Source organism: Protobothrops mucrosquamatus, unplaced genomic scaffold, assembly GCF_001527695.2.
Source record: "Protobothrops mucrosquamatus isolate PMUCROS unplaced genomic scaffold, P.Mucros_1.0 scaffold416, whole genome shotgun sequence".
Lineage (NCBI taxonomy): Eukaryota > Metazoa > Chordata > Lepidosauria > Squamata > Viperidae > Protobothrops > Protobothrops mucrosquamatus.
This window is the reverse complement of record NW_015386745.1, coordinates 631,088-646,129: the sequence shown is the minus strand read 5'-3', so window position 1 is coordinate 646,129 and position 15,042 is coordinate 631,088. Positions and strand designations below refer to the sequence as shown.

The 15,042-nt window shown below is 37.2% G+C and overlaps 1 protein-coding gene across 1 annotated transcript in view; it reads left to right on the top strand.

Annotated features, from left to right (window-relative positions):
- LOC114922577 (receptor-type tyrosine-protein phosphatase kappa-like) overlaps positions 1–15,042 on the top strand; it is a 219,853-nt gene that overhangs the window by 83,661 nt on the left and 121,150 nt on the right. Inside the window, exons 4-5 of the mRNA XM_029284186.1 lie at positions 6,546–6,627; positions 8,904–9,019. Of these exons, the coding sequence (XP_029140019.1) occupies positions 6,546–6,627; positions 8,904–9,019 (198 nt within the window). The remainder of the gene's footprint in view (positions 1–6,545; positions 6,628–8,903; positions 9,020–15,042) is intronic.

Here is a 15,042-nt window from a genome sequence, read left to right as displayed (position 1 = left end):
AATAGGAGACAAGGAAAGGGATACATACGTACACAGGATTTTAAATAAAATCAACATAGTTGTATTGAATAAACCAGTTATTTCTTCTTTGACTAAACCTTTGGCTTTTAGGACATGCTAACTACAGATTGCATTCATGTCAGAAGTGCTGCGGCACTTCTGGGTTGAAAGATTAGTCAGTGACATCATTATTGCCTGGGGGATGCCCAGTTGGGGGGCTTCTTTCATGTCTTCCAGCAGGAGCTGGAGTAAAGGATGGGAGCTCACCCTGTCCCAGGGCAGAACTCTAGTCTTGAACAGAAACTTGCTGTTTGTCAACCCAACATCCTAGCCATGTGAGCCACAGTGTTCCTTACTACAGATAAACTAGTTGTAGAAAAGTATCTGTGCCTACTGCTTGGATGTGGACAGGCCATTTTTGTCTTTTTCCTTGAGTACTTAAGTCCCACTTAAGGGTCAATTTATCAGTTGTTATCAGATATTTTGCTTTGTGCTCTTTGTCACAAGTGCATTCAATGGGGTGGGGGTGACCCTGAGGGAGGAAAAAACTCAAATTTTTGATGCCTTCTTAGAATTAGTAAGCATGCTCACTTGGTTGAATAGTCTTTTCTGACTCATATAGTGTCTCAGTTATATGAATGGAATTGAATTAATTAAATAGTTTATTTGGCCAAGTGTTATTAGACATGGAAGGAGTTTGTCTCTGGTACAGACATTCTCAGTGTACATGCAAAACAAGAGAATCATCATCATCATCATCATCATCATCATCATCATCATCATCATCATCATACCAATAAGAGGGGAGAGTAAAGAAGATAAGAAGGATAAATAATAATACTACAGCCATGCTACATAAGTAAATGCACATAGACATTAGACACACTGTGAGAATTAAGTGGAGAAACTTTTAAAAATATCCCCTCACTTTCTACACGGTACCTGCAAGACTGTGATTTTCTGCCATATTTTTCAGTATATAATGAAAAATCCACAAAGCCTCTTTGGCTTTTGGCACACCAAAATTTTTTTTTGTATAAAACTGCTCCTTTACCTGTTTGCATACTATGTTACCTGTCCCAGGTCCAATCCATTTAAATGTGCAAACAAGAACACAGTATATTAATATCAATTTGGTTGATAGAATATCTAGGTTTAAGTTTTTTGTAGCTTATATACTGTTTATTTTTCTCATAATCTGTTCAAAGTGCTATGTCTTGATCTTTAATAGAATGGGGGGAGGTTATGTTTTCATTTTGTTTTTCCTTCTTTTGAGAAATGTAAACATGTTATCTTGGGAGAGAGGCGGAAGAGGTTAAAGAAAGGTCCAATAAATAAAATTTGAATTTGAAGGAGAAGAAGTGGTGAAAGGTATTTCAGAAGGAACCTCCCTATCTTTGGAGAGAATAAAGGTGGGAGGAAAGTGTGGGAGTACTTTCAGATTTGCAAGATTTGATGTTAACCTTGTGAGATAGTCTAGACAAGAAGCACAACCTGGAATACTAGTTCCAGGTTTATTCTAAGGTTACATTAACAGAATCTTGCAAATCTAGAAATATTTCTCACTCCTTTACTCTTATGTTCCCCTAAAACTCCTTTACTCTATGTTCCCCTAAAACTAAGGAGGGTCCCCACTGAGATGCTTTTACCACCTATTCTCCTTCAGTGTCAAAATTATTTATCAGATTTATCATTACGGAAGTGTCTCTTTCTTAAAAGATCTCTGTGTTGCAGACAGGTATAATAAAAGTCCATTAGGTCTAAAATACACAATAGCATAATATTTTATGCTTTAAAGCAGGGGTCCCTAACCGGACCATAAGCTGTTCAGAATCCGGCCACCCAAAGCAGCCGGTAAACACGCACTTCTGCGCATCCCCATTTAGGGCACAGAGGACGAGCACGTGTGGACATGCTCCAAGTGGCAGGCTGCATATTTGCCCACTTGCCTGCTACTCGCACAAATGGAGCTACACACTTGCCTGCTGCTCGGCCAGAAGCATCCCCTCTCCCCCCCCAGAGTCCACAAAGTCGGAAAAGTTGGGGAACTCTGCTTTAAAGTATCTTATTCTGCTAAGTGCTAGTGGTTATATTTGGTCTTTCTTCCCTTACTTTGCATCTTTAACACTGAACCTAAACCATCTCCCTGGTAATACAATAGCTGGTGGAAATAGTTGTCAGCCATTCAACGTAAGCCAATTCGGAGGAGAGACACTACATAAAATTATTTTATTGTTATAGGTTATAATGACAGAGGCTTAAAACTTGGCAGAGATTTATAACTCTTTTTCTACTAAAGAGAATCAAGGCAGGAAAATCTTGAATTTTTTTTCTTCACACTATCTATCCTGGCTAAGATGCTGTTTATATAATAGCCATTGAATTCCTTCTTCAATCTCCATAGATTCTACAGGTATAGAAATAGACAATATAAAATTACAGCCTTCTGAGTACAGTAACTAATGTGATTTTATTTTTACATTTATAAAAGAGATAAAATTGAAAAAATAATTAACTTTTTGTATTTACTTACAGTATTTTAGTTACCCTTTCCAGGTTCTCAATACAGAATATCTTCTATTTCTGATATCAAAGAAATATATTAACATACGTAGAATTACTTATATGTTCCTATATTATATTTTTTAATGTAAAGAACGAGAAACAATTTGATCTAGTAAGTCCTTCATTTAATTATAAAAACCACTTTACCAGAAATGAATCTGGAGCTTCATGAATCAGAATGCATTAGGATTTCAGCTAAGCAGAATGAGAGAAACAATAGCATAAAGTACAATTCATTTTACTTCCAAGCTGATATCTAAGTTTTCTTCTATGTTGCTGGGACAGCTGTTCCTTCTGCATCCAATTCTTTAACGTTCTTGACTCCAGATATTAGGAGTGACCTACATTTCAGCTCAAGTTTCAGATAATTAAGCTAGCAAGAATCCATGTCTTCCTGTAGTTGAACAGGACAAAATGATATGCCAGCTGAATGATCTGCTAAAATGATAAGGACTATTAAGTTTTGGACAGTTCTGAATTCTGCCTTTCTACTCATCTTAATGATGTATACTAGAGCTTAGCAAGGGGAAAATAAATTGCAAGGACAAAAAGAGGAAACATTTGTTGGTCAGAGCCATTTATTGGTCATACAGGGAAGTGGAACTGAAATTTATTTCAGAAGTGCTGATTTGATTCTATAAGCTAGTTTTGTAGAACAAACTAGTAATATCAGTTTCTATGTCCACCTTCAAATAGACTCTTCTGCTTCTCCAAATTTAATAGTTTTTCTATTGATGCATATTTTGTATGCAACCCATACATTCCAAAGCCTTTCACACCTTAAAATATCCTGTTGTCACAATGGCCACAAACTAACATTGGGCCTAGTATGTTGTTATATAGTGTAACAATAATGGCCACAGAGCCCTATTTGCTTTCAATGTTGGCTATATCTCTTCCTGTCTTTCAACCCTAATTAAAGATCATTGCAACATTGGACTTAGTATGTTGTTATATAGTGTTCACAATATCAGAGAAGAGATATAGAATGATTGTTTTTTATTCCCATAAAGAAACATGGACACAATCAGATTATTGTAGAACAACAGGAAACAGTTCATTTGAAGGAATCAAGAATTGAGCAAATAAGCTTATGGAATATGCAAGGTGGACAAGAATTTAGGATTTTGTTATCAAGGTGATTACATCTGACAATATTCTCACTGAGGCTTCCCTAATCAGATTTATTAAAAAGAAAAGAAATCGGGAACAGAAGTGTCAGGAATTGGATAGTGAATTTATATCTAGGTTTATGTCATCCAGTTTGAGACTGTGCAGTCTCTTAATCTGGGCCCCTCTCTGGGAAAATTCTGTGTAATATTATTCTTTAGAATGCAATTTGGCAGCTGGATAATGTAAATGGATTCTCCGTTCTATGGCCAAAACATTGATTTATGGCACTACAACGATGTTTGCTTGCTTAGGAACTTGTTTCTCTATATGATTACCCTTTTATATTTTCCAGTTTTGCAGTGACCCTCTAGATTTTATCAGTTAACCAAGTTAAAAGATTACAATAAATATACTATATGGTTTTCTTCATGGTTATTCTATGGGCTAGAACTGTGAATTAAAATGGAATTTCTTTGGAACAAAGTGATTGCAAGGAGAGGAAATAAACCTTTGAGAAGTAAAAGATTATTCATTAAGTGGTATATAAAGCTGATTATTTTTACCATGCAGTTCTAGACTGTGAGCATCCTAATTTGTTTCTTATCTAAAACACATTTATTTGTTTAAATAATCCTTTTTATGTGAGATTTCCCAAAGAGCAAAATAGCATTTCTAATGGGCTGACACTATGAGGCATCCAACTGTTATTCTACCTCTCTCCACATGTATGTGTTCACCTAATTTGTATAGATCATTTTATGATTGCATAAATTGCTTTCTGTATACTATCAATTATCAATTAGTTGCTAAAATAATATGGTCATAGCAACATGGTTATTTTTTAAAAAATAAAACACTTCTGTTGTGAAAAGGGGAATACCTCCCTTCTCTTCATTACAAATGTAAGCCTTGTCAAAAGACCAACAATTTATTTGTCAATGTTTGTTTTCTCTGGATTCTGATAAGTGGTGGAAGGACTCACTTTCATTTAATTTAGCACTATCTATTTGAGAATAAGAGAATACTGTTCATATCTGCTTCCTTCCTTCCTTCCTTCCTTCCTTCCTTAGCATAGTAGGATATGTTAAGCTTAGATTATACCGAATAATGATTTCCCTCTCTCTTTTTGGGGTCATTGTCTGTATCATTTACATAACAGAATAACAGAGTTGGAAGAGACCTTGGAGGTCTTCTAGTCCAACCCCATGCACAAGCAGGAGACCCTATACAAAAGGTCCCCAACCTTTCCGGGTTGGCGGCCGGAGGAAAAGGGAGGAGCAGGGAAATGTGCATGCCTGCACGTGTGCGCACATGCGCAAATGGGTATGTGCATGGAGGTGCTAGCGCATGCACAATCAGGCCATGTGCACTGGCAAGGCTGGCACTCACATGCATATGCAAATGAGCCACCTGCTGCCCAAGACAATGTATATCATCATGCCCTATACCATTCTGGACAAATGACTGTCCAATTTCTTAAAAACCTCCACTAATGGAGCACCCTCAATTTCTGAAGGCAAGCTGTTCCACTGGTTAATCATTCTTGTTGTCAGGAAATTTCTCCTTAGTTCTAGGTTGGTTCTCTCCTTGATTAGTTTCCATCCATTGCTGCTTCTCCTGCCTTCTGGTGGCAGAGAGTGCCTGATTAGCTCAATAAAAGTATTTATTGATGTAGCAAATAATATATTTTGATAAGACTGTGATTAATTAAAATGTTTACAACAAAGATTCTTTCCAGTAAAAGAAGAATTGCTTACTTAAATAACAAAAAAGTGTGCATCAACGCTACCCCCAGTTTATTCACTAAATAAATAAATAAATAAATAAATAAAATCTAAATATAATGGGTTACATTTCTACCAGTAGGCATCACATTATCAGTTTCATCATTATTGGGGATTGTTAGGCAATAGCCAGATGTTGTACTGTGGGTTCAAACCCTCTACCAAAAATTAAACTTACAGATCTTCTTTGTACTTGAATGATAATGTACAGCACATTAATTTTTAGGAGATATCTGGGCCCTGGTGCTCAGTAGTTGAAAGAAGGGATAAATAGAGGCTATCAGAGTGGTATATACAGCCCATTAAGTTTTCAGAACAGGTGTTACATTAGGATAGATCTAAGTTGTATGTGATAAACTTTAATATGGTGTGATAAAACTTTAGCCATAGAAATATCTTAGAAGGAGAAAAGGATGAGGAGGAGACATTTTGGCCAGTTCTTCTTTCTACTTTCTGTCCTCTAAAAAGCTCTACAAGAGGGCCAGGGCATTTGCCAAAATAGCATGGGGAGATGGTGTTATAGGTAAAAATTGTCCATTCTTCCCACGAAATTCCTAAGGAACATCACCTAAATATGCACCCTTACTTTTTCATGAAAATTTTTAGTCCTTGCTAGTCGGAGGCATATCAGGACCATTCATAGTAGATAGTAATTCCAAGCTACTGCCCATAGTATAATACCTATGCCTTCATTATTTCTTGTGTGACAGTTTTATCACATGCTTAGCAAAGAATAAAGATAGCTGCAGGCAAATTCGGTTTTTACTTTCACTGTCACTGTGGAAGACTTGTCTCCTAGAGGATATCCTGAAAAAGCTGAAAAATCATTGTCTCTTTCACCTGGAAACTCTGGCTCTTTTTAAAGTGGTAAATTCTGTGTAACAGACCCTTGAAACGTGAACATTGACAAGTATTAATTAAGAACTTATCTTTGAATAAACAAAGAGCAGTGAACATGATTAAATCTGTTCGTGAAACACAGCAGAACGTTTGGCTTTAATGAGAAAATGCACTCCTCACTCCAGACCAGTGGGAATTCCTTTGCAGTGTATGTTGTAAACATTTCTTCTTTCTCCTTGACAGGTAATATTTGAGGCTGAAGTCTCAGATGGGAGAAATGGCTACATTGCCATCGATGACATCCAGGTTCTGAGCTACCCTTGTGGTAAGTAATGATTAAGAGGCACACTTTTCTTTGTCTTTTCTAAGAGAGGGTCAATATTGTCAGACTGGCGTTTTCATTACTTAAGTCATTGGTGTCTTGCTGCTACCACTGTTTTTTCTTCTGTTAGAAAAAGGAAATGAGAATGTCAAAGTCATAAATGTTATTTTGTTATCACATTATTATTTCAATTCAGCGATTCTCTCTCACCCTTAATGGACTGTAATTAAAGTGAAATAAAGGGTGTCTAATAGTTTATTGTGAGCTGGATTTTTTAAAATTCATTTTACTCCCAATAATAAAAGCAGGTAACAACAGTTTGTCAATCCTATTTTAAAAAAGCATTGTGACAGTTCTGAAAAATTTCTGTTTTCGGATATGGTTTCTCTACTGCAGTTATTGCTGTATTTGGGGTCGTGTCTTTGAAAATTTGGGGGACAGAGGATATAGACCCCCCAGGTTGCATTGAATGCAGAGGCCTTGAAGGACAGGAGGAACAGATCCTGCCATGGCAGTGGTCAGATAAGTGGGACTTCAAACCAGTCCAAGAAACAAACTTATGTATACATTTCAGGCAAGCCCTTCCCTAGTTCACACAAAGATAAAAGGGGGAAGGGAGGGCAGGACATATTCAGATTCTGTTACTGTAGCTATTATAATGAAAATAGTCCTGACTATATGGCATTTTTTTTAGTTTTGTATGCCCTTAGTCTGACAGGTTGTATGCACCAGCAGAGCCAAAGGAAATTACATCAGTTCGTCCCCAATATTTTATTTATTTATTTATTTATTTATTTATTTATTTATTTATTTATTTATTTATTTATTTATTTATTTATTTGCCGCTTATCTTACCATAAGGTAATTGGGTGGCTCACAACCACAGAAATAATATGTATGTATGTATGTATGTATGTATGTATGTATGTATGTATGCATGCATGCATGCATGTATTTATTTATTTATTTATTTATTTATTTATTTATTTATTTATGTACAGTATGTATGTGTATATATATGTATATGTATATGTATATGTGTGTGTGTGTGTCTACATGGTGGGGGGGAGGGAGAGCAGGGGCGGAATGGGGGGAGGTGGGATATGTTGTTACTCAGTCAACGACCTCCATTGTGCTGTTCCCCATAACTCAAATAACTGAGTAACGAGAACGTGTTCATAGTGGTAAGTCTTTGATTTAGCCATCAAAACTAGCAATATATTATAATGCAGCTAAAATTCTGGAGAAATGTGCTTCTAGGACCTGGCATCCTTTGGATGTTTATACGTTTTAATTGTTTGAAGTTTCCAAGATGCCCCACAGACAGACTTGAAGAAATTAATTATAATTAGTGCATGTTATGGAAGAGTGCAATAACAAGTGAAACTGAGTTTGTGGAAACTAGACTAAGCATAATTGCTTATCCCTAATCTTTGGTAATTTAGGAATAGGGTATGAAATTTCAAAGCTGCAAGCTAGTAAAAAACACACCCCTTCCCCCTAGAAATTTGGAAGAAGATCATGACAAACTGCATCTGCATTCTTGCAAAAAAAAAAAAAACCTATGCGGACATCTCCATGTAGTCACTACCTGAGAGAGTCTTTACCTTAATACAATATTTTTCAACCTCAGCAACTCTAGATATATGGACTGGCTGAGGAATTCTGGGAGCTGAAGTACACACACCTTAAAATTGAGGTTGAAATTGAGAAACACCAATGTTGAGAAACATTGCCTTAATACATAATATACCCATACCTTATCTGCTGTCAGTGCCTTTTTGAACCCAATTTTTTTCATACACAGAGTTTTGTCACAGAGCTTTCCCTGAGGCAATGCAGAAAGTATAAAAAAGGTTTGTCACCGGCTCAAACAATGCTATGTCTGAGATGCAGATGATATTTACTGACAGGAACTCAACATTCCCTCAGTCTACCATAACATACAGCTAATTAAATATGATCCTTTGTGTTATTAATGCAGTAGTTTCACATTGAATATCGTTGAAATTCACATTCAGATTTGCAATTTCTTCGCATCCTATTTGGCAGGTCTTCTTACTGAGCTAAAACAATTTTTTCTTCCATGTATGAATTTCTTTTGCCCCAAAGACTCAGTGATGTGTATCTTTGGGAGAAAAATAATTTTAAAAAATGTGACTGAGCATACCCTTTGGTAACTTTTTTTGCTTTACCTCTCCCTCTGTATCTTTGGGGGGATTTTTTTTTTTAAAAAAATGTGACTGAACGTACTTTTTTTGCTTTCCCTATCTCTGCAGATAAATCTCCTCATTTCTTGAGACTGGGGGATGTAGAGGTCAATGCAGGTCAGAATGCAACATTTCAATGCATTGCTACAGGAAGGGATGCAGTGAAGAACAAGTTATGGCTGCAGGTAAGGCTCATCCTGACCCATTAATGGCAGGCTTCTGATAAAAACAAAGGAGTCCAGTTCCTCAAAGATTGTATATGACAGACCTTTGACAGGAAATCATTGTTATTTATTATTTATATCTATTTCAATTTTGTTAGCATCAGCTTGCAGCAAGGACCGTTTAAATGCCTCCTTCCTCTATCTGATCTTGCACATACGGAATTTTGTTTCCATTCTGCAGAACAGGCAAGAGGAATGAGGGAGAAAACCTCTCCATATCCTCTTTTTCTGTGAGATTCATTCTTTTTAAGTTGCAAGCTGGTCAATTCTGGATAGAAGATTAGTGTATTGTTGGTAAAATCGAGTTGATAACATATTATCACAAAGCCGGCACCACATATTTTTTCTGCCTGAGGAAAAGATCATGGTGCACCTTCTCCCATTCTGCAAAATGGTGGCATTGACTGTTCAGTTGTTTCAGGGGTCTTCAAACTTGGCCCTTTTAGGACTTGTGGACTTCAACTCCCAGAATTCCTCAGCCAGGCATGCTGGCTGAGGAATTCTGGGAGTTGAAGTCCACAAGTCCTAAAAGGGCCAAGCTTGAAGACCCCTGAGTTATATGGTTGGAACAGGCAATGGGGCAGCATTTTCTGGTATATCTGAAAGCAACAACGTACTTCTGGGAACAATGAGTAAGGCCTGGGACAGGCACATAGCAGTGAGCTGGAGCACAGCAGCTGCCATTTCTGATTACGATTATTTATTATTATTATTGTTGTTATTATTATTAATAGGTATATATGCCATCTTTATTTTATACAATTCAAGGCAAAATTGTGAGGTGGGCTTTCGTGCCTAAGGGAAGGCTGGAACTCATGGTCCTACAGTTTCTGTTCCAGTACATTAACCACTGCATAGATGAGGCCAGTTCAGCTGTGCATATTTTTAATGTGATAACTTAACCATTCAGGATAGGCTCCTGTATTATAGTAAGACATAATGCAATTTGTTGAGGAATATGATTTAGTAGCATGCATAAATTCACTTATTACGGCTTAATGTTATGTGCAAGCTAGGACATTATGACTTGTTTAACAAACCTTGGTTTATCTTGCCTTTGTGTTTAAAAAAGTAAGGTAACTGAAAATAATTCCATACAAATCTTGCACATAACAGAGTAGTGTAAGCAATTCATAGAAGCAGCGCAAGTACTGAGTAGTCAGTGTCCCTGAACTTTACACACTTGCATGAAAACAAAGCATAGAAGTTATAGCATTCTATTTTTCAGGACTGTTCATTGGTACTACGTTGCATGATATCTCCGTTTAATTAATCCTTTAATAAAGAGCTCAGCCTTGAGCTTTAATTTAAAAATATACAAGCTGTTGAGATTTTTAAATCCTAGAAGAAGTATTGAAATTAAACCAATAAGAGAAAAAAGCCTAAGAGAAAGAGTTAATTGGCTATTTAAGCTAAGTACAGAATAGCAGATATTATTTTAATGGTCTTTATATGGTTTACTGGTGTATATATCAAGAAAGTGAGTCCTAACTGAATCTTGAGCATCTTCAAAGGTGATGAGGACTTGCCAAAACTGCCACTTATACTTAGTAAAAAAATCTCTTTTAAATCATCATTACTTGAGAATTATTGCTTTTGGGTGGATGAGTACTTCCTTTTCAAAGAAAGAGGATAAGGTGACTTATTTTTGTACATCGGCATACATATTTCCTAACTCTTTCTCTGTCTGGAAGTATTCTGCTTACCAGTTTAGTGAGATTGTTATGTAAAGAAATTAATAGTTTTTAGGCATTTCAAAAAGTTTGAAATAGTTATAACTTGCATGCTTTATCTGATATGGGCTATGTGGATAAGGTAAATAGTTCAACATTGCTCAGGAGGCTTTAAGTTACTTGGCATTAACCTCTACATTAACCCAAAAGGAAGATACCCCAGAATTTAAGATGAGAACCCCAAGATTAACAAAATCCATAGGAAAATCTTGTCCCATGCTTAGCTTCCCCTATGTTGGCCAAAACCAATCTGAAGATTCTGTATGGGTATGCATGCATAACAGGGACATTCAAAACCAGACTATTATTATTGCAGGAACAGAATATTCTGTGGAACACCAGAACATTCCATTATTTACTTAAGCCATTTTTACCAGCTGTTTTTGAGGAAGGCCAAACATTTTCTGGAGATAATTTTTGCACAAAAAGAAGCAGGTTTAAGATGGAACAATATGCACCACTTCCTGTTCTGGAAGATTTACTTTAATGGAATGGTTGAATCAGTATGGTATAGGTCAGGGGTGTCAAAGTCAACTTCATTGAGGGCCGCATCAGCATTGCGGTTGCCCTTGGGGGGCTGGGTGGGTGTGGCCAGGGTGGGTGCAGCGTACTGGGTGGGTGTGGATGGAGTGGGTGTGGCCTACTGGGTGGGCATGGCCATCTCTATATCGTTCACGTCAAGGGTGCCTGTGGGGGCCTGGGCAGGAGTGGGACAGATCTGAGGGTCTCTGGCAGAAGGGGGTGGGACCAGGGCAAGCGCCAAGGCATGGTGCATTTCTTCATTCCTCACAAAGGGTGACACCTCCCCAGCATGCACCCAGGGGGTGGGGCCGATGCGGCAGGGGCTGGTTCCTCGCTGTTTCTGGAGGGCCTTGTGGAGCTAAGACTGAATGTGTTTCAGCATAGATGGCCACCACAAAATTGTACATTGGCTCCTGGCTGGCCTGGGCCAGGGCCAAGGCAGAGGGGGCCATTCCCTCACTGTTTCCAGGATGGCTTCGCGGGCCACATGAAACCACTTCGCGGGCCGTATCCGTTCCCCGGGCCTTGTGTTTGACATGTCTGGTCTAGGTGAAGCATAAGTTTTTTTACTTATGTCTATATACAGCGTGAATTGAATCTCAGTGTGTGTATGCCACATTACAAAAAATATAGACAATGTATATCAGAAAAGTCCCAAAATTATACCTTACCCTCTCTAAGACTACATCACAACTTTCTTCTTTCTACAAGCCTTTCTGATCTTCAAACCCAGAATTCATGTTCATTTTTCTCTTTCTTTTTCAGCAAAAAAGTCCATAAGTATTTTCTAATCACTAAGAAATTAGATAAGAAATTTTAGAATTGTGTATTTGTTGCTTGAGAATTGGCATGTTCATTTTATCCCCAAAATTTATCTTGCTAATGGATTAAAATCTTTAAGTGAGAAATACAGATATTGTGCAGTTGAGAACACACTTCTAAGGACAGAGTTGGCGACTGATGTCTTAATTCTCCTCTCTCTCTCTCTCTCTCTCTCACACACACACACACACACACAGAGAGAGAGAGAGAGGGGGGGGGATTTTATCTGTATGTATACTGCTACATAATAGTAAAGTGAAGTGAGATAGTTGTTTCAGTTAGGATTGGTTTGAGGAATGAGGTAGCGATGGGTTTTCCTGATACCGTTTGTGATTCATACATAATACAATACTACTACCAGTTCATATTGTCGGAATGGAGCTTGTGTGCCTGAATTCCAATTGTTGAATTCTATCCAGGAAACTTTTTGAGAAGATGGTACAAAAAACCTCCTTTGTCCTTTTTGCTTTTTCCATTCTTTTCCCCAAAGCTTTTCAGCATGAAACCATTGGAAGAAGTCAACCATGCATTTGTTACTCCAAAGAATAATTGCCTAGGATTACAACATAGTTTTCTTGCTCGAGAATATTGCCTTGTTTCAAGTCATTCCACATCCTTCATTGAAAACGTATATATTTTCAGACATGGTTGTGCAGTTCTAAGTATTTTGGGGCTTTGGGGCTTTATGTCTTGTATAGCAAGTATTGATTCATTTGATCATTTCTCACTTTGAATTTGAATTTAAGTAGAAAGTTGTAAGTCTCACTTTGCTTAGGCAAATGAGCTTCTCTTCCTCAAATACAGTTAGGCTTTCAATGGCTGGGAAAAAATAAACATACCAGCAGAGTATCTTTTTTTTTTTTTTACAAAATTTTATTTATAATACAGTTAAAAGAAACATTGGATATAACGTGACATTCCAGTATATACATTCTTATCAAATTATTCCACATTTTACAATTGATTTTTCATCTCTAAATATACATCTAAATTTTATATACAATACTTAATCTATTTCTCTATTTGCTAACCTAAAATTACATATATTTCTATCTTAACGTTAGCCTATAATCCCAACCGTCCTCCTCGAATCCCTCCAGCAGTAAAATTTATCCCAGGTTTCGAAATAAACTGATCTACATTTGTCTTTCAATACCATTGTAAGCCTGTCCATTTCCGCACATGATAATATTTTATATAGTGTCTCTTCCTCTGATACCAGCAGAGTATCTTGAGGGTAGAGTACGGTCATCTGCAATATCAATTTGTGTAGTCTTTTTACTATGTATCCTCCATCCTTCTATAAAACCCTGATCACATCTTGTGTTGTTGCTGATGATCCTGGACAGGGTTTGCTCATAATGTGTTCTTCATTGGCTGGAACCTACTTCTTGATATTCTTCCCGGCTTGCTGCTCAGCACAGCCTAGGTCTGCCTGGCTATCCATTTGCTCTGTGTGAATGCCATCTCCTTCCAGTGGCTAGACCCTATCCTGAAGTATCTTCCACAAATGAAGCATGAAAGAGTTTCTCACCAGTGGAGAGAATAGTTTGCACAAATCTTGTGGAACTACCAACTCATAAAGGGCCAGGGTTACCCTTAACATAATGGGTATGTTGACACCAACAGATTATAATATCCCTTTTCTGCCTGCTTCTAATATGTGGTTACACAGACAACAATATTTTTCCGGGTTCTGTTTCCATGCTGGCTTTGCTGGCTGCAAGCACAGCCTTTACATCAGACAGGATGGGACTTGAAGTGAGAGGGCATTTGGGGGTTAGCCTGGAAAGGGCTGCAAGCTCCTGGCATTGCACCAGAGTCCCTGAGCCAGGTTGTGTCTGGAGCTTCTGGGCTCTGTCCTAAAGGGAACTGAGCAGATTTCAACCAAATTCTTCATGTCACACAATTCAAGATCTAGCAGCTGAAAGCGCACAACAGAAAAAAAAAATATTATGGCTTCACAAAATGAGTGAATCCAGCCTATTTATCTATCCGTTCAGCTAGTTTATACCTCAGTATATTGTGCAACTCCAGAAAATGGATTTCTAGTAAGAGATTAAGTGTTGTATAAAAACTGTTTGGATAGGCAGGTGACAGAATGGAGTTCTGATGGTGAATTTTCCATATGCAAAGGAAGCATAGAATGGGATAAGGAACACATTCAATGTTAAACTAATTCCCTGGCACACTATTAAAAAATAGGAGCTTATTAGTTTTACTCATGGAGGAGTCATACAAATTCATTAGTCATTGGGAGGGGTTCTGGATTTGAATACCTCTGCTTTGGTGTAAGTTTAGCCAACGATCTGCCAGATATTTTTGGAATATGACTTGGCATCTAATTTTTGCACAAGTTGATTGGGTTCGATGTAAACTGAAGTCTAGCAAACACCAAAGGAGCACAGAGTTTCCATTATTACTATGGCTTTGTGAATTCTTTTCATTTTCTGCAGCATTTTTCTCAAATTCTTGAAGTCAGTGAATAATCCAAAAGTTTGCTTTATCCTGTAGTTTGTTCAGTGGACATACGTATGTGCATACAATGTATAGAAGGGAGGAATATGAATGGATGGATGGAATTGGATGCTTCAGCAAACTTCAGATAGATTGGCACATTATTTCTGACACAATATGAAATAATTTCAAATATAACATAGAAAGGACAAAGAACAAGGATTAAAAAATAACCCGAGTTATTTATTTATTTTATTTATTTATTTATTTATTTATATTTAAACTTCTATGCCGCCCTTCTCCCCAGAGGGACTCAGGGCGGCTCACAGCATGTTAAAAAACAACACAAAAAACATTTCCCCTATAAAACCAATTAAAAAGCAAATATATTAATAGCTGTGTCATATTTAAAATCTTTGAAAATTTTTAAAAATTATTCCCTATTTAAAA